The sequence below is a fragment of the Heterocephalus glaber genome, unplaced genomic scaffold (assembly GCF_053883595.1).
Source record: "Heterocephalus glaber isolate CG9 unplaced genomic scaffold, H.glaber_assembly_v1.0 deba00001479, whole genome shotgun sequence".
NCBI lineage: Eukaryota > Metazoa > Chordata > Mammalia > Rodentia > Bathyergidae > Heterocephalus > Heterocephalus glaber.
Window position 1 is genome coordinate 3,276,456 of NW_028258316.1, and position 25,724 is coordinate 3,302,179.

The 25,724-nt window shown below is 47.4% G+C and overlaps 2 protein-coding genes across 6 annotated transcripts; both read right to left on the reverse strand.

The window, feature by feature from the left end:
- Positions 1-201: 201 nt before the first annotated feature.
- Positions 202-4,716, reverse strand: LOC147826034 (late lactation protein B-like). 4 transcript variants are annotated; one of them, XM_087182982.1, is made up of 7 exons: positions 3,046-3,545; positions 2,392-2,525; positions 2,084-2,154; positions 1,526-1,633; positions 1,017-1,118; positions 772-798; positions 202-345 (listed from the first exon to the last, which is right to left on the reverse strand). In XM_087182982.1, the coding sequence occupies exons 1-6, from the start codon at positions 3,127-3,129 to the stop codon at positions 782-784; spliced, it is 516 nt and encodes a 171-aa protein (XP_087039108.1). In that variant the 5' UTR covers positions 3,130-3,545; the 3' UTR covers positions 202-345; positions 772-781. The 4 variants fall into 4 exon arrangements, with proteins under 4 accessions (XP_087039108.1, XP_087039107.1, XP_021117455.1 ...); XM_087182981.1 differs by having other exon boundaries at positions 202-493; XM_021261796.2 differs by lacking the exon at positions 772-798 and having other exon boundaries at positions 202-493; positions 3,046-4,716.
- Positions 4,361-24,624, reverse strand: LOC101699336 (lipocalin-1). 2 transcript variants are annotated; one of them, XM_087182979.1, is made up of 7 exons: positions 23,957-24,624; positions 21,599-21,732; positions 20,573-20,643; positions 20,386-20,493; positions 18,400-18,858; positions 5,720-18,252; positions 4,361-5,154 (listed from the first exon to the last, which is right to left on the reverse strand). In XM_087182979.1, the coding sequence occupies exons 1-5, from the start codon at positions 24,116-24,118 to the stop codon at positions 18,722-18,724; spliced, it is 612 nt and encodes a 203-aa protein (XP_087039105.1). In that variant the 5' UTR covers positions 24,119-24,624; the 3' UTR covers positions 4,361-5,154; positions 5,720-18,252; positions 18,400-18,721. The 2 variants fall into 2 exon arrangements, with proteins under 2 accessions (XP_087039105.1, XP_087039106.1); XM_087182980.1 differs by having other exon boundaries at positions 4,757-5,154; positions 18,400-18,501; positions 23,957-24,582.
- Between the last annotated feature and the right edge of the window lie 1,100 nt (positions 24,625-25,724).

Here is a 25,724-nt window from a genome sequence, read left to right on the forward strand (position 1 = left end):
CACCTGGGGGGATGGCTCATCAGGGGGACCTCAAGGACATCACGTGCCTTGCAGCTCTATGCAGCATTTGTGTGTTGACCTCTGGCCACTGCCAAGTATAAGGTCTCCCGCCTTCCCTGTGGCTCCCCCTGCTAGCAGAGCTCTTAGAGAGCCAGCAAAAGGCCCCCTCATGCACAGGCTGAGCCCAGAGTGATTGCTAAAGTTCTTTATTTGGAATTAGACAGAGTCAGGGGAGGGATGGGGGGGCAGGAGGGGCAGGAGGATGCTGAAGGAGGGATGGTCCATTGGCAGTCACCTCTGTGTTGGCAGCAGCAGGGGCTCAGCATGTGCAGAACGGGTTGGCAGCTGTGATGGGAAGAGAAGCTGAGGGAGGACCCGCAGGAAGGGGAGATGCCAGGCCAGGGTTCTTCCATCCCCAGGCTGCTGGGCGGGCCCCCGGGAAGCTGTCCAGAATGATCCTGGCCTCTCTATGATCAGCCAGCCTCTGGGAATCCTAGTGGGTAGGTGGGGTGGGGCGGTGGGTGGGGAGACCGGGAAGTGGGAAAGGGGAACAACAATAGGACAAGGTGAGCAACGGTGCTTAAGAAAGGATTTCCCAAAGGTCCTGGGATTTACATTCCAGGCCAGCTCCTGGGGCGACCATTACTGCTTGGTCCAGGCAGGGTTGCTCTTGCCATTTTGGGTAGGAGTGGGACTGGAGACAATGGGTCCTCGAATCCCAAGAACCCAGGACTCTAGACCTTTCCAGTGTTCTCCAAAAGAGTCACTTACCCAAGTCACACTAGGACACACATTTGTCTGTGGGAACCAAGAAAAGCCAAGGAGTGAGAAGGTACCCCGAAGAGGGCCCAGACCCCATCTCACCCACAGTCCTCCCATCTACTCTCCCATGATCAAGACCCAAACCAGAGCCCTTGTGTCCCTGGGAGGGACAGGGAAGGTGTGAGGGACCCAGGGGGACACTGGAGGGTGAAGAGGGAGCACTGGTAAGGATGCAGGGAGGGCCCTGTGCTCACCGCTCTGCTGGGGGATGACAAGGTACTCCACATTGAGTTTCTTGCGCTTCATGAACTTCTTAAATTCCCCCAGGGCCTCTGGATTTTCCTCTGGGGTCCTCGCTGTGAAGGAGGGCCAGGGAGTAGAGGGGGGGCGGCTGCTCAGCTCTGCAGGGAGCTGATGGCCCTGAGGACATGGCTACCACCCCACACCAGGGGCTTCACTCTGAGAATGGACAAGGTGCCAAGGTGACCCTGTCCGTGCCAGAGACCCCAGGAAGCAGTGCTCGGCAGCTGCAGTGAGCAGGTCCCCCTGTCAGCATGGTCAGTGTTTGAGGGCCTGCATGTCCCTGACACTCCCTGCCTTGCCGACCCCCTTCCCAGTCCGGAACTCACTCTCTACCAGAACAGCATGCTGGGCCAAGTGCCCAGAAGCCAGCCCAGGAGCCTTCTTAGTTCCCCAGTGCCAGGACAAGGCTTTTAAAAGCTGAGACAGGAAGCTGGGGCAGGATACAGGAAGGGCTCCTCACCCAGGAGCTTTGCAATGCGTATGGGCATGCCAAACACCTGGTGCTCAATGTAGAAGATGAAGTGGTCTTTCACGGACATCTCCTGTACAGATACGATTATGTTTTGTGCTGTAGATGAACAGAGAAAATAGCTCTTTAGTGTCTTCGTTCCTAGAAAAAAAACTTGAGACCATAAGGAATGTTCTGGAATGTTTCAGGGACCACCTAGGAGACCCAGCCAGCCTGGGCAGCCCTGTGGTGAGGCCCTGCCAGAAAGGTGCCATCCTGAGCTTCGGAGTACAGACAATGGAGGGCAGGGACTGAGCAGCTGCCCTGTCCTGCACCCCAGATCCTCAGCCCTCACTTTCCCCGTGTGTCCGCAGCAGGACCCCCCGGGGGAGGGGGAGGGCTCGGCCTGCTCTGTAGATAAGCCAGTAATACCTGGTGTGTGGACTAAGAGCCACGAGTCCTCCAGGAAGCCCAAGGGCAGCTCCTCCAGCGAGGTGGGCCGCAAAAGAGCCCCACCCTCCCCAGGCTATCACTGCAGGCTGAGCCCGGGCACAGTTGGGCTGGACTCACTGGTTTTGAATTTTTTAGGATCCTTGGTTCTCTGCATCTCAATTGTCTTCTCTTCGCATTTATCCTTATAGCTGGAAAACAGGAGGCTCGTGGGCAGCTGTTCCCCTGGTCAAACCCGAGCCAGGCCCAACTCCCCACGTTCATTGGTCCCAACCAGGTGACACCCAAACATCCACTCCACTCCATCAAAGTTTTAGTATGCTGCCTGAGACTGTGCCCCCGAAGATCAGGGGACATTTTGCCACCTTCGCTCAAAATGTGGTTGGGGGCAGAAGAGACTTAAGGGGCCCGAGGTGGGCAATACTCACAAGAAGGAAAGCTGAACTTCATAGTTCCCATTATCCAGTGCTGTCATAGTCACGGGGTACGACTTCTTGGGCTTCATGGTCTCTGGCATCTTCTTACTGGTTACCATGGCCTTCAGGTACCAAGTCCCTTCCATCTGGAGCAGGTTGAGCCATGAGCCCACTGCAACCCAGCCCACGTGCCAGCCCATAACCTAGAAACTCCTATAACCCAGGCTGCAGCTCCCAGAGGCAGGCAGGGCTCCACCTCCACCCCTGTGCTCAGGAGAATAACCCCAGCATTCAGGGCTCCCAGCTCCCATGAAGGCAGAGCACGTCCTCCCTCCCTGGGGATGTGTTCTCCTTGAGGACAAGGTACCAGGCCCAGGTGTTTCCTCACCCCCTTGGGACCCGGCCCTGCAGAGCCTTCTGGATCTGGGTGCCACTGCAACAAGATCCCTGACCCACACCTGCTCCCTGTTCTGGCCCTGCCCACACTGGAGTAGCCATGTCTGCTGGCAGCATAGATCCCCACCATGTCTGATCACTCTAAGCTAAGAGTGTGGAGTCAGAACCCAGCCTTAAATGCCCCCTCATAAAAGGGCCCCCGGCTGCTGTCTGCTCCCCAGCAGTCCTGGCCTTTCTTATACCCCACCCACCACTCCTGCCCAACCTCACATTGTGCCCCTCTGGTTCAGCATCCTGGGCCTGCAGGGAAGCCACCAGACTGAAAAGCAAGATGGTACAAGCCAGGGTCTTCATCTCCAGACTCTGCTCACAGCCTAGGCAGTGTCTGGATGAGCTGAGTCATGTGGATGGGCTGCAGCAACTCTTCACAGGATGGCCTTTATGTTTTTAATTTCTGGTGGCCTATGAGCACTTGACAAGGACCACAGTCCTCCCTCCTCCCTGCTGCAGCCAATTACACATAGATCAGAAAGGTGAAATGTTGTTATTGTTGGGATCGGATTAATCAAAATTTAGGTCCACCCAGAGATGAGAAGACATGCAATGCCATCCAATTTTTGTGCACACAAGGGTGCTGTTCACAGACCAGCCTGCCCTGGGGAGATGTACAGGTCACTTTCAGGGTTGGGAACAAGTCTGTGTGCCAGCCAGGAAGGGAGGTCTTGGCTTCCTCATGCTTGCTCTCCACCCTGCCCTCTAGCTGCCCACAGGTCAGTTCTCTGGGTAGCTGCCCCTCCCTCCCTCCTGAACCTCACTGTTGAGGAAGGGACTAAGCTCCTGAACCGAACTTCAGACTGTCCACCTGTTCCCCAGAGTCCAAGCTCTCCCTGCCCTAGGAATCCACCCTCATTCCCCTTTGCCTGCCTGGGGTGCCCCAATCCTAGAACTTCCAGTAGTGGGGACACTATTTTATGGCTCAAGATCAATTTAGTTCACCACCTCAGAGCAACCACCTTCATATTCTAGGAAACACCATCACCTTGCTGCCCTGCTTCTTTCTGCACCCTAAGGCCATCTGTGCTCTCTTTAGAGCACTTCCTAGTCTCTTACCTCCTAACACCATCACCTTGGAGGTCAGGTTCCAAGATAAGAATTTTCTAGCAACTCAAGATTCATTGCATAGCAGAGGTCCTCTCAGTTCCACACCTGTCATCACTTTGGCAATGAAGAATTTATCCTTTTATCACTTTAGCACTTGGAGGTATATAGCAATAGCCATCCAACTAAAAACTTGCCGTGATTTCTATTTTCCCATAGCTCTAGGCACCAGAGATGGTGAAGGTTGTGTTGATTGGCAGTGCAAGGCAGTTGGTGGTAGGTGTAAGCTGGGGCTGTGTTTTGATTGTTAGTGTGTTGTTGCATGGTGTGTCTGTTCATGGTTTTGTCTTTGGTTCTCAGGTGTCCAGAGAAAGAAAGTATCTGAGGACATTCATCCACATCTGGATCTTAGGCAGACTACAAGCTTCCAAATTTTTGGCCCATATAGTAATGGCAAAAGAAGAATTGGGAGGGAATGAGCATATTTTGTACAGGTAAAGATCTGAATTTTTGTGACCAGAGGGTAGATTTCAACAAATAATTTGCAGAGATGATGGCCAGGAATTTCTCCCTTCCATGGACATAGAGGCAATTTCTGACATCAAATCAGGGTCTACTTCCTTATCCCATGCCCCATAATGGTCTGTGGCTTGCACTGACCAACAGAAGTGGCAGAAGTGACATGTGTCCACTCCTTTCCTAGATCTTAAGAGGCTATAAACTGCTTTCACTCTGTTGGAAGTTATGACCTGTCTCATACAGAAGCCTAACCGCCATGCTGGGGAAAAGCACAGGAGACCACGTGGAGATGGAACAGGAGGAAGAGGGGCTGCCCACCCCCAGAGGCCCCAACCCCATCTCGAGGTGTCAGACCCCAGGTGGAAGTCTTCCTGGATCCTCCAGCCAGAGTCATTGTCTCAACCAAAATTGTGCAGCAGAGACACAGGGAAGCCATTGAGCCCTTCCACGGGTAGAGCGGTGTGCAAGAATCATGGAGCTGTTTAAACTGCTGCATTTTCAGCAATAGACATTGAACCATCACCCCTGTCTAATCTTTGCCTGATTAAATTTCATTTGTGGAACTGTAAAACAGCAAATTCTAATTCTGTCTTTCTCCCGGCATCAATTTGCTGGTTCGTTCTGTACAGAACCTTCTTCCTCCACCGCTGTCTCTGTCTCTCTTGACATCACTAAAGTTATTAACTTACAATATTTTCTTCACGATTGAGGGTGTAGCTCCATGGCAGACGCTTGCCCTAGATTTGATCCTCAGTACCTCTTCTGCCAAAAATTCAACATATTATAGAAAAGTGCGTTTATTATGAATTTTCAAGGAAAACTTGTACCCAAAGTAGCAAATCCATACAGAGGAGTGCAAAACTCCTCAGCAGTCTGTGTGATGAGCACCCTTGGATGCACCTCCCAGGCTGCACAGTCTGGGCTATTTGTCCAGTAACCGAGGGGATGCGGCTACCACATAGCACCGAGTGCATAGAAGGACACCGAGACAGCCCCATCCCCAGCGTCTCCATGCTGGGTTATATTGATGTCCTCACTCATTCCCACCAGCTCTAGGATGCTGTGCCTCTAAGAGGACCTCGGGGTTGGGGTTCCTTCCTCCAGCCCACTCCCTGCCTGCAATCAGAGCTCTGTGGAATCTGTCTAGGAACCCTCCTCAGAGGTCACCCTGCCCCAACCCAGCCCCTAGAGTTTTCCTCAGCCTAGCATGGCTCCCCCCCAGGCCTAGAACCGTCCTGGAGCCCCCAGCCATGATGGACTCAGGTCCAAGGCCAAGTTCAGGGACCATCCCTCAGTTCTGTGGGAAACAATCTTGGGGTCCACTGACCTGGGTTCAAGCCCACCTCTGGGCCATGACATGGCTCTGTGAGAGTTGGGCTCAGGGATGACCTCTCAGCTCTGCTTTCATGATTGGGAATGGATCCGCCACTGCACCTTGAGAGAGTGTGCTGAGGAATAAAGCAGGGAGATGAAGGTGCCCAGGAGGGCTGGACTCAGGAGGCCCCTGGGTGAGATCCCAACACAGGACTAGGCTCCTGGCTGTCACTGGGTGAGTGAAGAGCAATGATTCCAAGTCCCCCAGGCATGGCTGAGCATGGGTACTCAGGGCTGAGTGGCTTGAGTGCTGGTGCAGGGACAGAGGACATGAGGCTGGCCATGCTGACCCCATGGCGTGAGACGTGCTAGAGGCCAGGGGTCACATATATACTGTCTCGGGTCCTGGCAGGCTGCATTTGTGCATCAGACAGTGGACATGAAGCCCAGCCACACTGAGAATGTCCTCCACATCTACTCATGAGAGGGAGGTTCGTGCTGCCCCAGCATCAGGCATGAGGGAGGGATTGGAAGTGAGGGCTCTGAGTCTCATGGTCAGTCCTCTCTGAGACAATCAGGAAACTGGAGCAAGACAGAGGGCGGAACTGACCAGCACCTACAGCATTGGCAGAGTTCGGAGTAGAAGGGAGGATTGCAGTGTCCAGTGCCAGGCTCAGCCCTTCCATAGGTCAGCTTAGAAATGAAGGCTCTGTGATCCTGGAGACCCCTGCCCACCTCTCCCTTATGGGCCGTTTCCTCTCTGCCTTACTAGGTCCACTGGGAAGGGCAATCACACACACACACACACACACACACACACACACACACACCTTGAATCACCATGGTACAGATCAGAAAAGCAAGAGACACTGGGGAGGGGACAGAGAAAGAAGAACGAGGTCGGAAGTAGCCAGGGAAGGAAGTATGCCCTTCCTGGTCACCACTCCAGTGACCCACCTCTTCCAGACCCTGTCTTCTAACATCAAGTCAGCTATGTCACCCATAATTCAATCAGCTTCCAAAAGCCCTGCCTATGAGAGCATGAGGATTTGCGGGGGAGCATTCTTGATCTAAACCATAACAAGCACCAAGCCAAAGCACTTGCTACTTGGGATTGAGGTGCATCAAGTATTAAGAGGAGGCTTAAGATGAATATGAATAAAGCTTAGAGGTCATCTTCACAGTGGGAGCTGCAGCCCATTCCACTAATCATCTATTTAAATTGTTTTTTGGTTGTCGCCCTCACCACACTGAAGCCTCAGTTATAGAACAAACTCAAGTTACAGCATGGGTAGGTCAGTAAGAGTGGACTGAGATAGAAAGAGCTACTGACTGACCATCTCAGCCCACCTACAACTGTCATAGACAGTTCCTGGCACACTGACAGATTCATAGCCTTCCATCTCAAAAATTTTTCTTGTGTTCCCTCTGGTATACACTGCTGAAACCCACATGTGCAGTAAATTACTACGTTCAGTTAATGGGAGTAGTAACTAGTTAGATGTACAGTCTGTGCTCAGCCTTCCCAATGAAACAATGGACTATGTTTCCACTCTATTTCTGGGAGGGCTCATGTCTTCATCACTTTTCTTGTCACTGAGACGCATTACCCAACTCCCACAACTTAAAGGAGAAGAGATTTATTCTGGTTCATGTTTTGTAGAGGTTTCAGTCCACGGTCAGCCAGCTCCGAAAAAAAAACAGCGTGGCAGAGGGGCCTGGAGGAGGAGAAACTGCTTACATCATGGCAGCCAGGAAGCACATCCTCAAGGGAGGGGCTGATAGTGACCTGCCTCTTCTGAGTTTTTAACATTCTAGAAATATTTATTTCATTGCTGACCATTAGGCTGCAGCATGCAACTCTCAACAATGAGCTACCACCCTCACTCCTACAGAAGCACCAAGTGCAATGGTACCACTACTTGGGTTCTCAGCCTTTCAAAGACTTACTGCCAATATCATTACTTAAGGAATTAAACATTTTAGGGACTTATTCTCTGTAAAGGTTTAATAAACCTTTACAGCACTTATTCTCTATAAAAAGTAACTCTGATTTCATGCACAAAACTCCAATGAGCAAATTTTAGGTCCATAATCAAAAGAAAAAAATTATTCTAGCTTTGTAAACTATAAGAAATAAAATAAGCATTTCTATTTGCCTCGTAATAAGGAAATAACACTGTTTTTTCCTACCAGGAATCAAGACCATAACTGATGATTCCTTTGGGTCATAAACTTGCCCACTAGTTGTCTTTCCAAAGATATTCCAAAATAAGAAGTTGGCTCATCTTCCTTATACAATTCAAAGAAATAGTTGTGATATGTGCAGGAGTTACAGGTTATGTATATGCTTAGATTCTTGCGATAACATTCAAGAGACCTCTTCTCTCCACTGGGAAAAACTCCACCTTGGAATGTAAAAGGAAATCCCCAATATCCTTGAGCAAAAAAGGAAAAACAATCACAGGTGCTTTCATCAGTTAGTACAAACCACTGTAAATAAGTTCTCTATCTCTAGGGCATTCTTGGAGAATTTATATCAACTGAGACAGGAATGAAGAACCCCGGAGACTTTAAAGATTATTTTAAAATTCATATGAAAAATCAAAGGAGCTAGAATTTCTAGCTTCTAGAATTTCTAGACTTCTGAGTAGGTGATCTGCAAGTTCTAAATTTAAATAACTACACAGTGGAACATTTTCCATTTTAAAATTTGAGAATATTTTACAGGATGTTTATGGGATGTGAAACTGTTGGGCACAGAGGAATTTCTAAAATGTTAGCAAACTGTCGCAGCAGGAAAATAAAGAGTAGGGAAAACTGCAGTGCTCAAAGTGAATGGGGTGACACACTGTAGCTCTGAGCTGGGACTTCCTTCTTAAGCCATAGGCTTCCCGCTACACAATGCTATACTTGCTCTTATATTAATATAAACCAATGCTGCAAAATACATTTAATAATGTCCCAAACTGATTTAATAATTTAAGTCTTTTTATTCAAAGAATAAATGAGAGAAAAAACTATTAACATGATGAAAAATACAGCTACCGCTGCAAGTTTGGCATAAGTGGAACACATGTTCAAGTATTTCACTAAAATGAAAAACATCAGTTAGAATCATTAAAAATTAGATATCTAGATGCAAATCTAAGAGATCATGTGCAGAAATGTATGCTGGGGGTTGTAGCTCAGTGGCACTGCGCCTGCCTGGCAAGCGCAAGGTCCTGAATTCGATCCCAGGTACTAGAAAAAAAAAAGAAATGTATGCTGAAAATTACACAATGTTGATAAAATAAAAGAGTAAATAAATGTGGATACATACTGTATTTATGGGTTCAAAGATTTGATATAATAAAGATGTTTCTCCCAAACAATGAAAAATTTAAAACGATTTCTATCAAATTCCCCAAAGGAATTTTTGTAGATGTAGGCAAGATAATTTTAAAATTCATACGAAAAAATCAAAGGAGCTAGAATTTCTAAAAAATTTTTGAATAAATTAAGTGGGTCAATGAGGCTACCCAATTTCAATCCTTATATTTCTGCAGTAATTGATATTTGTGATAATGACAGATGGACAGATTCATAGAACAAGAGGACAGACAGATTTGCGAGCCCTGAAACAGACCTACACAAAGTGGCCCAGGTGGCTTTTTACAAAGATGCAAAAACAATTCAGTGAAGGAAAAACAGCCTTTCCAACAAATGATGTTGAGAGATTATATATATCCATAGAGACAGAAGAACTACAAGGACCTATAACCTAAGCCTCAAGCCTAGTCATGGTTCAAATCTTAAGTGTGCCCCAAAGGGGAGTATGTTGAAGGTTTGGTCCCCAGCTTCTGGCACTATTGAAAGATGGGCTGAACCTTTAGCAGGTAAGCGAAAGGTAAGTAAAGTCACTGAGGGCACACCCCAGAATGGGAATATGGAGACCCCAGCCTCTTCCTCCCTCTTGCTCTCTCCCCTTGCTTCTTGGAAGCCAAGAGGCGAGCAACCTCTTCCACCATAGGCTCCTGCCATGATCTCTGCTGCCACAGGATTATGTGAGCATAGACTGAAACCTCTGAAACTGTGAGCCAAAATATGCTTCCTCCTTACAAATTATTTATCTCAAATACTTATCACATTACAGAAAGATAACTAACATACACCTTAGGGATCACAGGCTTTACCATAAAACATAATACTCTAAAATCTATAAAAACAAATAAGCTAACAGAAAATCTGTGGAATATGGAGCTATGTCAAGAGTTTTTAGATTTACTGTTAAAAGCATGATCCATGCAAGGAAAAATTGACAACATTGTCATCAAAGTTGAAACCTTTTTCTCTGTAAGAGATCCTCTTATGTGAATGATAAGCAAGCTCAAGAATGAGAGAAAAGATGTGCCAGCTGCTTATCTAATACAGCACTAGTTTCTAGTCTTTACACGTCCTTCTGTACCACAATAGTTAAAAAACAGTTTGAAAATGGCTGGGGTGAGGCTATACCTCAGTGGCTCACCACTGGTCTGGAATGCACCAGGTCCTGGTCGGATCCCCAAAACCACAAAGAACACAAAGCAAACAACAAAAGGCAATTAGAAAATGGACAAAAGCCATAAAGGGCATATTAATCACCAAGAGGATATACAGATAGCAAGAACAGGAAAATATGTTCAGCATCATTAGTCATTAGTGGAATGCAATAAAAACCTCAAAGATGTCACTACACACACCATGTGCTTCAACAGGTGAACAGTTAACAAAGAGTGGTCCATCCAGATAAAGCAACACTACTCAGCAGTGAAAAGATATACACTATTAATGAACGTAATGATCCAGCGTAATCTCCAGAGAATTATACTATAAGGGAAAAAAGTGAAAACCACAATTTGATGTACTATATTAAACCTTTTTTACAACATTCTTAAAGGACCACGTTACATTAAAGGAGTGCAAACCAGCACTTTCCAGAAGTGTAGGTGTGGTGGGAAGGAATGAGGCGTGGCTTCGAAGGGTACAAGAGGAATCCAAGTTAATGATTTGTATCTTGGTAACATCAATGCCAATTTTCTAGTCTGATATTGTTTACAGATTTGAAAGATCATTTGGGCAAATGGAGAAAAGAGAACGTGTGATTTCTGTATTATTTCTTATACAGCATGTGAATCTACAAATATCTTAAATAAAAAGATTAACTTAAAAGTTACAATGAGCATAAATATATATTTTTGTTTGTTTGTTTGTTTTGTTTTTGTTTTTGTTTTAAATCCATGTAGTCTATGACTTAGGAACTCTACTCAGAAGCATTCTACCAACAGGGACGGTCCCATGTATGCACAAGTAGATATGTCTGATGATAAGTTTGCTTTCCCTACAAATCTTGGAAATACCTCAAAAATTCATCAAAATAACAATAGATCAACAAAACTTTATATGTCCGTGAGATGACATAATACGTGCAGCTTTAAAGGGATAAAACAAATTTATTCATGTGCTTGGTGGTTTTTACACATTTTCTATACAACAAGTATTCTTCTAGGTATAAGGAATGCATCAAATGCACTGCTGTCCTTGGGTGAGGGTCAAAAATAAACAAAACAGATGAGTGAATGATGGTGTCTGTGATGAATTTCTTGTCTCCAGCCCCAGACACACCTTTTTGCCTGCTCACTGATAATACTACTGCACTCAGTAGGCATTTCTCTTTTATATCTGGCAAAATCTAAGCTTATTAGTAAAGGTTTTGGAAGATGAACCTTCCTTCTCAGTTCCAGGATGCTTTCAGTTCTTTCTTTTCTTCCTCCTGCCATCTGAAATGCAATGGCACAAGTAGGGAACATCTGGGACGCTTGTAATACAGGACTCAGGAGGCCCCATGGATAGCTTCTATGGACATTCAGTGGGACCACCAAAGGGGTTTCCCAGGGTATCTTGCAGGCTTCTTAGCCACAGCACATCTGTCTGTGGGAAGAAAGAAAAGTTTCCTGCTGCCTGGTCCAGCCTGCCTTTCCCTACCTACCCACCTCTGCTCTGGCCATGACCAGCTTGACCCTGGGAAACCCACAAAATTCCTCAATATTCCTGAGTAAGACCATAGCTTCTCTCACCGGGTCTGAACCCAGACTTGTAGAAGGAAACACCTCAATTTATTTCTTCCTTGACTTTTTTCCCAGCAAACCACAACTATTCCCTTTACACTAGTATTTTTCATTGTTCGTTATATAAACTTACCCATTTAGTCCACTGTGTTCTATCTCTGGATTGGATGCTGATTCATATAATTACACATTATTTTAAAGGTCATATGTACAATGGGGAAAAAGCAAATGGAAAAGGTTAGCCAGTGACTATGGAGAGGAAGTGTTTGTATTTTAAATGGAATGGTTCAAGTCAGCCTCACCAAGGTAACATTAGAACATAGAATAGAAGACAGTGGGAGAAATGATCCATGAATAAGTCAGTTCACAGAGGAGGGCAGGAGGGAGGAACATACAGGACAGGCCTGGAGTGGGGAGAGGGTGCTGGCATGGGCCAGGACCAGATGAAAATGTAGAGTACCTGGAGCTGATGGTGCTGGGGAAGACCAGTCAAAGACTGGCCAGGATCAACTGTGGTGGAATGTGGGCAGCATGAGGACTTTAGCTTTTATTCTGAGTGCAATGGAAAGACCCTGAAAGGTTTTGACAGAGTCAGGGTGTGTCTTGTATTTTTATAGGGTCATTCGAAGGACAGATAGGGGGCACAGAGTCCGATAAACCAATTGGAAAGATACTGCAATAGTCTTGGCCAGAAGGACAACATCTCCCCTGGTGTCAGACAGTGTCAGGGCGTGGACTTACCTATCAACCCCCAACAAAGAGAAAAGGGTGGGGCACAAAAATCAATGTTAAATAGTCAACAGCTTTTCTATACACAATAATGAACTAGCTGAAAAAGAAATAAGAAAAACAATTCAATAGCTTCAAGAAACATTAAAACACCTAGTAATCAACCTAACCAGGGTGGTTAAAGAACTCTAAAATGAAAATTACTGAGCACTGAAGAAAAAAGAAAAGAAAAAGAGGACATCAAAGAAGACACTACAAGATGGAAAGACCTCTCTTTTCCATGGTTCAGCAGAATTATTATTGTTAAGGTGGCCATACTATCAAGAGCAATCTAGAGGTTCAATCAAAACCCACCAAAATTCTAATGACATTCTTCACAGAACTAAAAAAAATCCTAAATTCATATAGAAATACAAAAGACCAAGAATAATCAAAGAAATCCCAAGCAAAAGACTAAGCCTGCAGGCATCACAACACTCAATTTCAAATTATGCTACAAAGCCATAGTAACAAAAACAGTATGGTCATGGCACAAAAATAGCCACATATGTCAACGGAATGGAATAGAAAACACAAAATCATACCTACACAACTACAGCCATCTGATTCTTGATAAAGGACCCAAAAACATGCAGTGGAGAAGTCAGCCTCTTAAACAAATGGTGCCAGAAAAATTGGATATCCATGTGTAGAAGACTGAAATTAGATCTCTGTTTCACCCTGCACAAAAATCAGATCCAAATGGATCAAAGACCTGAAACTCTGAAATTGTTAAAGAAAATATAGGGAAAACACTTGAAACCGCAGGTATAGGCAAAGACTTCCTAAATAAGACTCCAATAGCTCAGAAAATAATAGTAAGAATCAACAAATGGGACTACATCAAATTTAAAAATTTTTTGCCCAGCAAAGGAAACAAAGAGTGAAGAGACAACCTACAGAATGGGAGAAAATCTTTGCCAGCTACTCTTCTGCCAGAGGACTGATCTCTAGAATACATAAAGAACTCAATAAACTTAACCCCCCCAAATCAATAGCCCCTCCTATCAATAAATGAGCAAATGAATTGAGAAGATATTTCTCAAAAGAAAACTACAAGAGGCCAATAAGTATATGAAAAAAAATGCTTAACATCTTTAGCCATTATGGAAATGCAAATTGTTATGATTTCTATCTAGCTGTCCCTGAAAGCTTCATGAACTCAGGTAGGGATTTGGGGAGGTGATTGGATTATGGGGGCATGGTACTCATCAATGGATTAGTCCATGATAAGTTTACAGCTGAGTATGATGTTGGGAGGTGGGAAGTGGTGGATCACTAAGGGTGTAGGATGGAAGGAGCAGTCTCCTTTCCTCCTCCCTTCATCTCTCCCTGCTTCCCCACTGCTATGCCACAGACCATTTCTCCTCTGCCATGTCCCTCTGTCGTGCTGTCCTGCCTTGCAACCAGCCAACTATAGACTGAAACCTCTACAAACTATAAGCCAAAATAAACCTTTCCTCCTTTAACTTGTGAGTGTCAGGTATTGTGTTTCAACCTCAAGGAAGCGACTAAGACACAAATCAAAACTACACTGAGAGCCAGGCATGACGGCACATGCCTGTAATCCCAACAGTTGGGAGCCTGAGGCAGGAGGATCACTGGGAGTTTGAGGCCAGCCCATAATACATAGTGAGTTCAAGCCCAGCCTGAGCTACATAGAGAGACTCTGTCTCAAAAAATCAAACAGAAAACAAAACAAACTACTTTGAGATTCCATCTCAACCTAGTCAGAGTTGGCTGTCATGAAGAGTATAAAACACAGTAAATGCTGACAAAGATGCAAGGAAAAAGAAACTCTTCTACAACACCAGTGGTTGGCAAGAGTCAGCACAAATACTCCAAAATCTCATTTACTAAGGGGTTAAATGAAGACCAATCACTCAAAATATCTTTTTTTTTTTTTTGTACCACGGATCAAACTCGGGTCCTTGCGCTTGCGAGGTAGGCAGCGGAACCACTGAGCTAAATCCCCAGCCCCACTCAAAATATCTTATTCAACACTTAAAGGAAATTCTCAGGGTGTAGCATCCTTGGTACCTGTTCCCAGCCAGCTGCCTCAGCAGCAGATTCCAAGTTTGAGAAGTCTGATCTCCTGGGTCTTCTCATCCTTCCTTTCCCAGTGGCTTACAACAAAACAGAACTGACAAGTGGGTTCAGCAAGGTAGCCAGATAGAAGATAAATGTACAAAACATCGATTGCATGTCTACATTCTAAAACTCAGCTGTAAAATTAAAACCACAATATCATCTAAAAAATTTACCTAGATGTAAATCTAGCCAATCTAAGGTGGGACCTGGTGCTGCAGTAATGAACAGAATGCCTGAGACAAAGACCCAGGTGGCTGTTTAAATTTAGATCTAAAACATCGCCAAAAGTCTCATGTTCAGAGGTAAGGCCTGATTAAAGGGGCAGCTCACTAGGTATAGACCTTGAAGAACTCATTCTTATCTCCAGCTCCTCCTTTCCATCTCTGTTTCCCAGTGGTCATCAGTTGAGCAGCTTTCCTTGGTCATGCCCTTCCACTATGCCATTTCTGCCTTGGGGTCAGTCATCCATGGACTGAACCAACTAGAAACCATAAGCTAAATAAATCTCTCTTCCTTTAGGTTCTGGGTTTTGAGCATTTTGTCCCAGCAACAGGAAAGTGGCTAATACATAATATTGGAGTGAGACTGTTGCTATTACTACTTGATCATGTGCTTTAGTAGCCTTTAGAACTTGTTGCAGGAGAGTTTAGGAAAATCAGGCTAGAGAATAACTAGATTGTGGTAAGTAGATCTTGAGGGGTGATTCTGGCCACAGCTCAGAAAGCCAGAATGATGATAAGAATGTTGACAGTAAAGGCCAGCCTCACAAAATTTCAGTTGGGAGTGAGGACTCTGTTGAAAACTGAACTAGAGGCCATGCATGTTACGTTCCATCGAAGAATTTGTCTTTGTTTTGACCATCCCCTAAGTCTTTGTGTGAGACTGAATGTAAAGGACTAATTAATCTACCAGAGGAAATTTCACAGCAGCCCAACATTCAAACTACAACATGGGTACTGTTGGCTGCTTTTATAAAAATCTACAGTGAGAATCAAGAGCAAACACTAAATCTGAAAGATACGAAGTTTGCAGTTTTTCCAGAAAGGAAGAGACTGCAAAGTTAGGGCAAAAGAGATTATTGTAGCTGAAAAGATTAGCATTAAAAAGAAGCCATGCACTTTGCATCAGTACAATCAATGATAACTTGAAGACATGTAACGAAATGGTCAGACCCCATCCATCCCAGGCTCAAGGGTGTAAAAGAGTAAACTCCTTTGAGAGACTTTCTTCCAGAAGAGATGCCCTGCTTATTCAGGGCCACTAGGGAAGTGTTTCCCCAAGCTCAAGCATACAAGCACTCAGAGGCCATTGCAGCGTGGTCCAAAGGGGCAGACTGCTGCTTGAGCTGGTGTGAAACTTTGGCATCGTCCATGTGCTTCTTATTTTTCAAGCATACACAATGCAAGTTATAATATCATAGAGGCTTCCACCCATGTTTCAGTGTGATAGCCAACCTGACTCCATTTATGTAAAGTCAAGTGATTCTGGGTGGTCCTCTCCCCCTTTCCCCTTTGGGAATCCCCTCAGTTAATGCATGACAGACTGGAGAATCCTGTTTGATAGAGCAATCTGCAGCTATATGTTATCTTTATGACCTCCCCATTTGGTAGAGCAGTCTGCAGCTATATGTTATCTTTATGACCTTGTAAACAGAATACTCCGCACCTGTGTGATATTTTGTTTCAACTAAACTGTGTGAAACTTCCCCTGACTCTTCACTAACCTAGCAAAGTTCTGCTTCTGTAAAATTTCACTTGGTCTCCCCATCTCCCTGAGCCCTCCCCAACTAAAAGAGCTGATTAAAAGAACCCTGCAAGCCACTTTTCCTCATGTAGAGTGTTCAAGCTCGAGACACGCTCAAATTGCCACACTGGCAATAAAGGACTCAAATTTGGCTCTGAGTGGTGGCAATTCTCTATAATCTCTTGTGATTGAGTAAAACATCAAAATAAGGCCTGGGAGACCAGGCAAAAATGTGTAAAAGGGTCACAGTCCCTGCTAGGACCCCCTGAAATGGTGAAGCTTGCAGCTCTGAGAGTAGAGGGATCTGTGGATAAGCTAGGAAGTTGGAACATCTGCTGAAGGAAGCCACAGCTAGTGAATGGACCCAATCCGAGAGAGGGCACGTGGGCTGCAGCTAGTAAGGCTAGTAGGAACAGAGCTGCCTAAATCCCCTTTGGAGTTCATATCTCACTAAAATCTGCCCTGCATGCTGGACAGAAAGCTACTGGATTTACAATTTGCCCTTCTGAGTTTCAGTATTGCTTTGATCCAATTCCCTTCTATTCACTTATTGCTTTCTTCTGAAATGGGAATGTTTACTCTGCCATTGTATACTGGAAGTATTTAACTGTTTTTTATTTTCACCTGGGCTCATGATTATACATTTACTTTGAGTTACAGAGGAGACTATAGGGTGGACTTTTCAGTAATGCTAGAACTATAAGTAAAAGTTTGGCAACACTTAGAGATGGACTAAATACATTTTGTGTAATGAGTTTGGAATGAGCATTTTGGAGGCCACTGGCACAATGTTATTGGTTAGACCTAAATCCCCACCCTCTTGCCATGTCCGTGTGTTTATATTTTGTTCATGTTCTAAGACTTTGCAGGAGACTAAGATTAAGGGTGGCAAAGTAATTTATCTGGTGGCAGAGATTTTAAGACAGCTCAAATTTCAATCTATGGTATTGTCACTGCTGACAGTTTTTAGCCAGGTTTATACTGCAAACCAAGAGCAGAAGGGCCATTTAAAATGTTTTCATTTTTGCCACAAAGGAAAAACCTATAAAGTTGGAGCAGAGGAGAATAAGGTTGTTGAAAAGATTAGCATTAAAAAAGAAGCCAAGAATTTTGCATTAGAACAATAGTAAAGATGCCTTGAGGGCATCCCAGGAATCAGCAAGACCCAACCCTTTCCAGGCTAAAAGGTGCAAAAGTGAAAGACTTTGCTTTGACAAGTCCTAGGGCACCCTGCTCCAAATAAGCCACATAGAGAATTGGTTTTCTGGGATTCCTTTCATAGTGCTCAGCAATCTAGGCACTCAGAAATGCTACACCCATGATCCAATGAGGCCTGGCTAATGCTCAAGCTAGAGACAGCGTTTGGAATCATTTACATGGTTCTGGTTTTAATGCCATGCAAAACTCAAGAATTGTGGGGACAACGAAGCTTCTGCCCATGTTTCAGAATGAGGCTGCCATGCTGTGACCCTCTCTCTCCTTTTCTCCCCTCACAAACACCAGTCAGATTAAGCCCCATGCCCTCTCCCTTTGCCCCATGGAAGCCACCTGTGTGTGTGCAGGGAGCTATGAGTGTGATACAGAGTCCCTCTTTCATGATCACCATGGTCACAGATGAGCTACTTTTCATGCCTGGGTAAGACAAAGCCCAGGCATATTCAATCCCACGTCATGCACATGCCCAAGGGACATCACTCAGCTTTATTGATGGCAGAGGCTTGAGAAGGTGTGGGTTCTGGGCTCTTGCAGGGAGAGTTTTGCTTCAGGTGGAGGAGAGCAGCAAGGTCCACAAATCCTCCTTCCTGGGAAGTCTCTGCAGCTTTCTCTCCTTACACCTCTCTGTGGTATTCACAGGACTCTGTAACCCCCAAAAAAGATTGTGTATGAGGAGGGGTGTTCATGTCACCATAATACAACAGAAATGATATCCAGAAGTACATCCCCCAGCAAGTGGAAGTCATAAGTAAAAGGGAAGGAGAAATAAAGGAAAATCCCTTCTCCTTACCAGTATCAGGAGGGTTGATGATCTCGCTTTTGTTCCTCCCTTTCCACTCCACATACTCCTCAAAGGTCCTCAGTGCATCTGGGTTTTCATTCAAGGTGCGGCCTGGAGGCCAGTTGGTTTTCAGTGATGGTTTTGAGGCAGAGTCCCCAAGCCACTTAGGGTTGGAGGGTTCCAGAGGGTTGTCCTCCCACTTGGCCAGACACTGCCATTTCCACCTGGGCCTCCAGGGAACTGAGAGGATTCAAGCCTGCTGTCCCAGGAACATCTAAGATGTGAGCCTTCCCAACCCAAACCTGAGAAGGAGCCAGACAGCTGGGAGCCTTCAAGCAGGAATTGTGTTTGTCTTTTGTTCGGGGCATGAGTCATGGGCCTGGAGTGAATTCTCATGAAGGCAACAGCCCCCCAGGTGGCTGTCTTCTTTGAAGGCTCCACAGGAAGTAGTTCCCACCCACTCTGATCCTGGAGAGTGGAGGACAGATGTACAGTTTTCTACACAGGCACATCCTGGACTTGGGGACACCCTGACCTGTACTCCTCCCTCTGCCATCCCCAAAGGACAGCCATGAGTGTAACACCTGGAAAAGCAAACTGAGAAGGATTCACATATCCATGAAAAACCTCCACCAGAAACAGCCCTCCAACCCCTCCTGGGGAGGACCTTGTGTCTCAGCCTGGCCCATCAGAGATTGTCCCCTGCTCCGCAAAGATACTCATCCAACCTGGGATGGTGTCCCTGATAAAAGGGAAGAAGAGGAGTCTCTTTAGCACCTGTGGGGACCTTGTCTCAAAGGATACACCCTGAACCCCTCCTGAATGGCAACATGCACATCACCCCAGAACTGGTCCTCACACACTGCACAACAGTGAGTCACACTGCCTTCCCGGCCAGCTTCCCGCAGTTCCCTCTCAAGAGAGACATTCCTGGGATTTCTGATTCTCAGCAGGAAACAGATTTTTAAGTACTTGGCCTCTCTCATCCTCAGCTCAAACTCTGCCCAAGGCAGTGTATATATTGTAAACCACACCACAGGTGAACCTTGTTTGGAATGGATTTTTGTCCTCCTTAGAAACAGGGGTGACCTGAAACATAGGATGGACCGGAGAAATTTGGGCTAGAAAAAAAAGGTCAGAAAGTGACTCAAGGGCATCGGTGAGAGTCTGGGTAGCACCAAGGACCGGACCCCTGAGGTCCACGGTCATGACCTGAAGGTGCCGGTGAGCAGGTAGTGGGGGTTCCCTACTCCACCCTGAGCCCCACACAGGTGACCACTGGGAGCTGTGGGACCACCGCCTCCCAGAGGGCTGAGGACAGGGATGCCCAGACATGGTGGCAGCACACAGAGGCTCGGAGGAGGGTGGTCAGTGTCGGGAAAGATGATGTAGAGAGGCTCCACACCAGGAAGAAGCTTGGAGCAGAAAGCAGGAGAACTCTGGCAGACAAGAAATGATGGTGACATCTGAAAGTCTCAGGTCAGGTGAGGCTGACAGGTTCGTGGTGGTGACAGGTTAAGGTCAGGGGCTCCACATGGGCACTGCTGACCTTTGGGGTCGGGCACTTTGTGGGTTCAGGGTCCTGGTGCTCTGCACTCTGCCCCATGGGTGCCAGGAACCCACCTTTGCCATCACAGCAGTAACATGTGTCTCTAGATGTTGCCCGATGTCCCAGGGGCAAAAGGGCTCCACCTATGTCCCCTGCTCAGAGCATGCTCACACCAATGGCTGACTGTGGACAGAAATAGGGGCCAGGGCCAGGTGGGTCATGAGAGGACATGGGCCTTGGGTACCAGGGATGGTATCTGAGGGCTGAGGATGAGAGAGGCAAAGGGGTTACAAATTTCTCTTTTACTGAGATCCAGGAATCCCAGGGATGGCTCCACAGGTGGGAACTGCAAGGTTTTGGGCAGGAAGGAAGGGCAGCCTGTCTGTGCCTGGTGTCCCAGGAGTCCATGACCAGCTTCTAAAAACAGAGAAAGGGCTGGAACGCACCTATGAGCTCCATCATCTCGTAGAACACATAGGCCGTCATGCCCTTGTAGAAGGCGATGGCATATTCGTTCCCCGGCAGGAAGTGGATGGAGATGAAATACCCCATTGCTGCAGGGAAAAGGAAGCTCATAACCATCAAATCTCTTTCTGTGGGCTCTATTGAAAGAATTCGTATCTAGCTACTTACTGGAGTAGAAGGCACCAGGGATAATGAATTCATCTAGCTCCATGTCGAAAGGAAAGCACACACTTCTAAACCTAAAACATAAGATTCAAACATGATTCTCCACCTAAACATGTGCCTGATTCTCCCCTGCTCCCTCCCATAGATCCCCCAGAGCGAGCTCTGACTCCTACATCCTCCTGAAGCATGATACCCCAAAGCCAGCTCTGCACCCAGCATCCGCAGAACACCAACTTTCAGGTGCCCAGGGATGCCTGAAATGGCATCAGGGGCCCCCTTTACAGGCACATAAGGCACCCAGCAGGAACATCGGCCCGAGAAAGACCTCACGCAGCCCAGACTGGGACCTCTGAAGCCATCCAAGGGCTTCTATCATGGTCCTGTTGATGATGCCCAGGACTTCCTGGTCAGGATTTCTTTATAACAGCAGGCCACAGCCCCAGGACCATGGCTTGCAGTGGACCCTAGATCCCCTCCCTGTGTCCTCCAGTGGAACCAGCAGGGCAGACGTCGGGTAGGCACAGAGAATGACAATCCCACACTGTCAGCTCAAGGCAGCCTGGCTCCTGCCCATCCCAGGTCATTTCCCACCGAGGAAGCCAGGTGCTGCCCTCGATCCCCAGCTGTTTCTCCAAAAGGTCTCCTAGGTCTTCCCTTGCTCCATCCTGTGTTCCTTACTGAACAGAACCCTAGAACAAAACCCTGAAGGATCTGGATGCTGTCTCGTGCACTTGAGCTTCTTCAAGACCAAGCAGTGCTGCCGTACAAAGTTTGGGTCACAGTGAGCTGCACAGAATGCAGCTAGTGGGTGCCCTGCCCTCCCATGCTAAGTTCAGTTTTAGTGTGAACACCACCCCACTTGTCATGGAGGTCACCTGGCACACTGTGGAGATGACAGGAAAGCGTGCCATTTTCAATTAGAGTGACATGTTCAGTTAGCTGTTACAGGGACAGTGTGAGAGACGAGGGACCGGGCTGGAGGACCAGGAACCAGGAGTGGAGTCAGGAGTCTGCATGCAAAGTACTCACCTGAAGTTCATCCTTAACTCAAATTGTGTTCCTTTGTTTCTGATGAACGTGAAGGGAGGCAGTGGTTGAGTCTCCACTTTTGCAGGAATAGGTACGTCTCCTGTCCAGCGTATTATGTACCAGATTCCTAAAAGCTGGAGAGGAAGTCATCCTTGAGCAAGGTGTAAGAAGTAGGGGGGATTCAAGAAGAGCAGATGCAGGCTGGAGCCAAAGGGGCAGAAGAGAAGGGATAAGAGTTTGCCTGAGCGCCTCAGTGCAGGTTGGGGAGCCTGGGACCCTCGAAGAGAGGAAAGGGCCTGAGGCACAGCACAGCACCTCTCCATCTACAGCGAGCTAAACCACGCAGGCCAGGGCAGGAGCCCCCCTGGGCTTCACCCCTGCTGGGAGGGTCTCTCACCAGGAGCCCTCCACACAGCTCCAAAACAGAACTGACAAAAGTCATCAAAGGCCAGCTTGAACCTCTATATCAAGGAGGATGAGACAGAAAGACAAGGAAGGAACTAGAGGGGACAAGAAGATTAACCAAGGATGTGTGGGTGGCAAACTGTGCACCAGCTGAGCAATGGCTCATGCCATGATCACAATCGCCACTGCTAGTCCCACTTGGCTGAGACCAGGATCCCAGGTTCTCTGCTGGAACCTGGCTCCTCTAAGAACTGACCTCATCAGTCCTCCCAAAACCAGAAAGCAGTTAGCACCGACGGTATACCCATAGGCACCTGACAATCGCAGCCTTGAACATGACAGCACAGCAGAGCAGCCTCAGCTCCAGCCCCCACCTTTTTCCTGGCCTAGGTTGCCTGCACTTTGACTTCATTTGCCCCCTGCACCCAGGGCCTCAGAGTCAGGTGAATCTTGAAGTGTCTGGGTGCAACTCCTTGTTGAGGGGGACAAGGAGGGACCAGACCAAGGATTTGGTGTAAAAATAGCAGAGAGGAGAGCGTGGTCCCAAAAGGTGGCCAAGAGCATTGCCAGCAGAGGAGCAGCTCCATGAGAGGGAAAACGAGGACTTGGGGTCACAGCTTTGGGATACATAGGCCTAGGAGCTGGACTTGTTGCTAGAGTGAGCCAGGGATCCTGGGCACTGGCACTGGCCACTGGACCTGTTTGGGAAGGGTCACTTCAGCCTCTGGGAAGAGGGCTTCAAAGATACAGGACACTGCGACCAGGCACTTTATCCATCAGTGACAGGGCCTGAGTTGCTGTCTCATCATCTCCAACATCTGAAATCTTGTGAAAAAACACCCCACAATGTCTTAAAGTCGAAAGTTCCTGGTCAATCAATCCATGATTTTTTTTACATGGTCAGGAATGAGGGTTTCTCGCTGACATGAAAACCCTGAATACAATCTGTCTGGTGAACAGAAAGAAGCTTCTCGGCAGCCCCCAGCTGACAGAGAGGGAAGCAGGTACCTGGGCAGCAGGGCTGGCAAGCCCCAGGTCAGGGACATTCTGGGGAGGCCTCCCTGAGATTCCACACTCTTTTCGGAGCCACTTATCATCCCCTCCTCTACTGGGCAGAAGTCACCAAGGACTAAGACAAGGTACCCACTGACATGGACCTGAGACCCTCGCGCAGTCCATGAGCCTGATTGTGGACACCCAGGTCCCCGCCTCACCCTTCCCCGGGACTGTCACCTCCTTAGCATCAGCAGGAGTCATCAGAGGCCTCTTGGCTCTGAGGACAGACAGTAGGCTCAGCCCTGTGGTCAGCAGGAGCAGCAGCATGGTCCCCATTATCTGCAGAGTGCTCCTGGCCTCCTGCTATTCTCTGGAGGCAGGACCCCGCCTCCCCGACCCTGCACAGACTCCCCCAATCTGTACTGCACGGCTGATTGCACTGTTTGGTTTGGACTCCATGAATGGATGGTGCTCATCTGTATAATTAGCCATCTGGCTGCCTTTTAATTCACTCTGAGGCAGCCTTTTCCAAGGAGAAAGTTATTGGCATGGGAAGTGCCCACCTTGGAAGCTGGAGCCAAGACAAGGACAAGGGCTCCTTGTGCTTGCCTCCCTCCCTCACCAGGTGCCTGGACCAGCCCCACACCTGACACTCCCTGGACTTCCTAGTCCACACAAGGCCCCAGTTCCCCCCAAGACCAAAGTCACCACACATTCCCATTCATTGCAGAGCTTCAGACTCGCTCCTAACACAGCCCCATGCCCCTCTGTGTGCCCCAGCCCTGAGCCCCTGGACGTTCGTTGCTGTCTTTCCCTGGCTCCTGTGTCCTGCCTTCCCACCTGTGCCTTCAGAAGGGCCCTGGAGACCTTACTGGTACCCCACACCCTCTCTCCCGCTCCCCATTAGCCTATCAGTTTGCCCTTCGGAAAGTCCCTAAATCCACCTCCTCTTCCTACCAGGGCTGCTCCCTCTTCTCTCATTCCAGACCCAGGAGGGCTGAGGACACAAGACATTGTCTGGAGTCCTGACTGCTCTCTGGTCCCACTTCTTACTTTTTCTCCCTTTGTTATGGGGAAAATAACTCCTGACCTGATAGATGTTAGATATGCTGAGTTCATGGTTTCACAACATCAAGGAATGAAGGCACAAAACAAAGGAGGAAATGGGGAGAGCTTTGTTAGAAATAAGGAAAAGAATAGCTCCTGGGTTTGCAGGAGGGGTCCCTCTTGGGTGGCTACCCATGCCTTTTATCAGGGGTAATTTATACAGCAAATTCACAATGTGGGTACAACATGGATCAGACTACAATTGACCTATAGCATTACAAGCACAGCCACTTAGCTAATATTGATCTTGGGTGTCTGCATGTGAGCACATGTATCCATGTCTGTCTCTGTATGTGTGTGCATGCATGGATGAATTTGTGCCTATGTGTGTGTGTGTGTCTCTGTGTGCATGTGTTCATATGTGTATGTACATTAGCTGTGCATGTACATGTTGTTGGCAATAAGCTCTAGACTCAATTTGTCAATGCAGAAATAAAGTACTCATACACCAACAAATCTCAACAAGGCAAGTTTACTTCTGCAGAAGGGCGAGCTACAACCCTAAGGTGAGGTAGCAAGCACACAGAGAGGCAGCAACAGGCTCTCTTTATATCCTAATGAATGAGAAGCAGCTGACCTTCTTCCCCATTGGCTGCACTGAAGGTTCATAGTCTATCCCAATTGGCTAATCTAGATGGCATGAGAGGAGGGCCTGAAGGGAGGGCCTGAAGGGTTGCTGGGCAGGGTTACTAAAGGGGGTTGGGGGCACGGGGAACTGAATGTCCTTGGCACAAGGTGTTCCTGGAATCCAACTGTAACAACTGCAACCCTGGTGCGTGAGGTAGAGGAGGGTAGCCTAGGGTGAAATAAAGTTTAAGATGGAGGCGCTCCTGTTTATATCCTTTGATAGAAAAGACAGGGCTGCAGTTTCTCACATATGTGTTTGTGTCTGTGTGCACGTTTGTGTTGCACATGTGTCATTTATCTGTATCTCTGTGTATGCATATGGACATCTTTGTTCATGTGTGTCACATGCATTTGTGTGAGTGTCTGTATATGTGCATTTTGTGTGTCTCTGTGTGCACATGGTATTTATGTGTGTGTGCATGACATGTCTGCGTGTGAACATGCTTTGGGATCCTCTGGTGAGGGAAGCCAACAGAACAATCTCCCTGCTGGCAGTCCTTACTTGAAAGGGTGGTGAACTTTCCATGACTCCCAGGACCCCGACCCCTGCTCCTCCAACTGGGGTGAATTGAACAATCCACTGGACACTCCCCCCTCCTCTGTACAGCCACATGGTTCCACACTACAAAGATGCAGAGGACACCAGACCACCAGACCACGATACTGAGTCCCGCCACTCCGGGCCCAGAGGTAGGGGCTTCTGAGCTGCCATCCCACTGCTCCTGGTCCAGAGGAAGGGGCTTCCCGGCCACCATCCCTCCCGCTGCTCCCAGCCCACAGGAAAGGGCTTTTGGGCCACCATCCCTACCGCTGCTCCTGGCCCCCGTCCCACCTCTCCCAGCTCAGAGGAGGTAATCCGTGCCGGCACCAACAGCCCCCCCCCAGTCGAAATGAGAAAACATGTAAATAAGTCTCAAAACCAGACTTCCAGATCACCTACAGCAACCCCAAAGGGAAATGAGATGGAACACTCTGATACTCAACCACCTGG

Coding starts and splice junctions, on each gene's coding strand:
- LOC147826034 (XM_021261796.2), bottom strand. CDS start 3,129: ATGAAGACCCTGGCTTGTACCATCTTGCTTTTCAGTCTGGTGGCTTCC. Junction 2,526..3,045: donor CTGAACCAGAGGGGCACAAT/GTGAGGTTGGGC, acceptor AACCTGCTCCAG/ATGGAAGGGACTTGGTACCT. Junction 1,119..1,525: donor ACGCATTGCAAAGCTCCTGG/GTGAGGAGCCCT, acceptor CCTCCTTCACAG/CGAGGACCCCAGAGGAAAAT.
- LOC101699336 (XM_087182979.1), bottom strand. CDS start 24,118: ATGAACTCAGCATATCTAACATCTATCAGGTCAGGAGTTATTTTCCCC. Junction 21,733..23,956: donor GAGAAGAGGGAGCAGCCCTG/GTAGGAAGAGGA, acceptor CTTCCTCTCCAG/CTTTTAGGAATCTGGTACAT. Junction 20,494..20,572: donor CCCTGGTGCCTTCTACTCCA/GTAAGTAGCTAG, acceptor TTTTCCCTGCAG/CAATGGGGTATTTCATCTCC.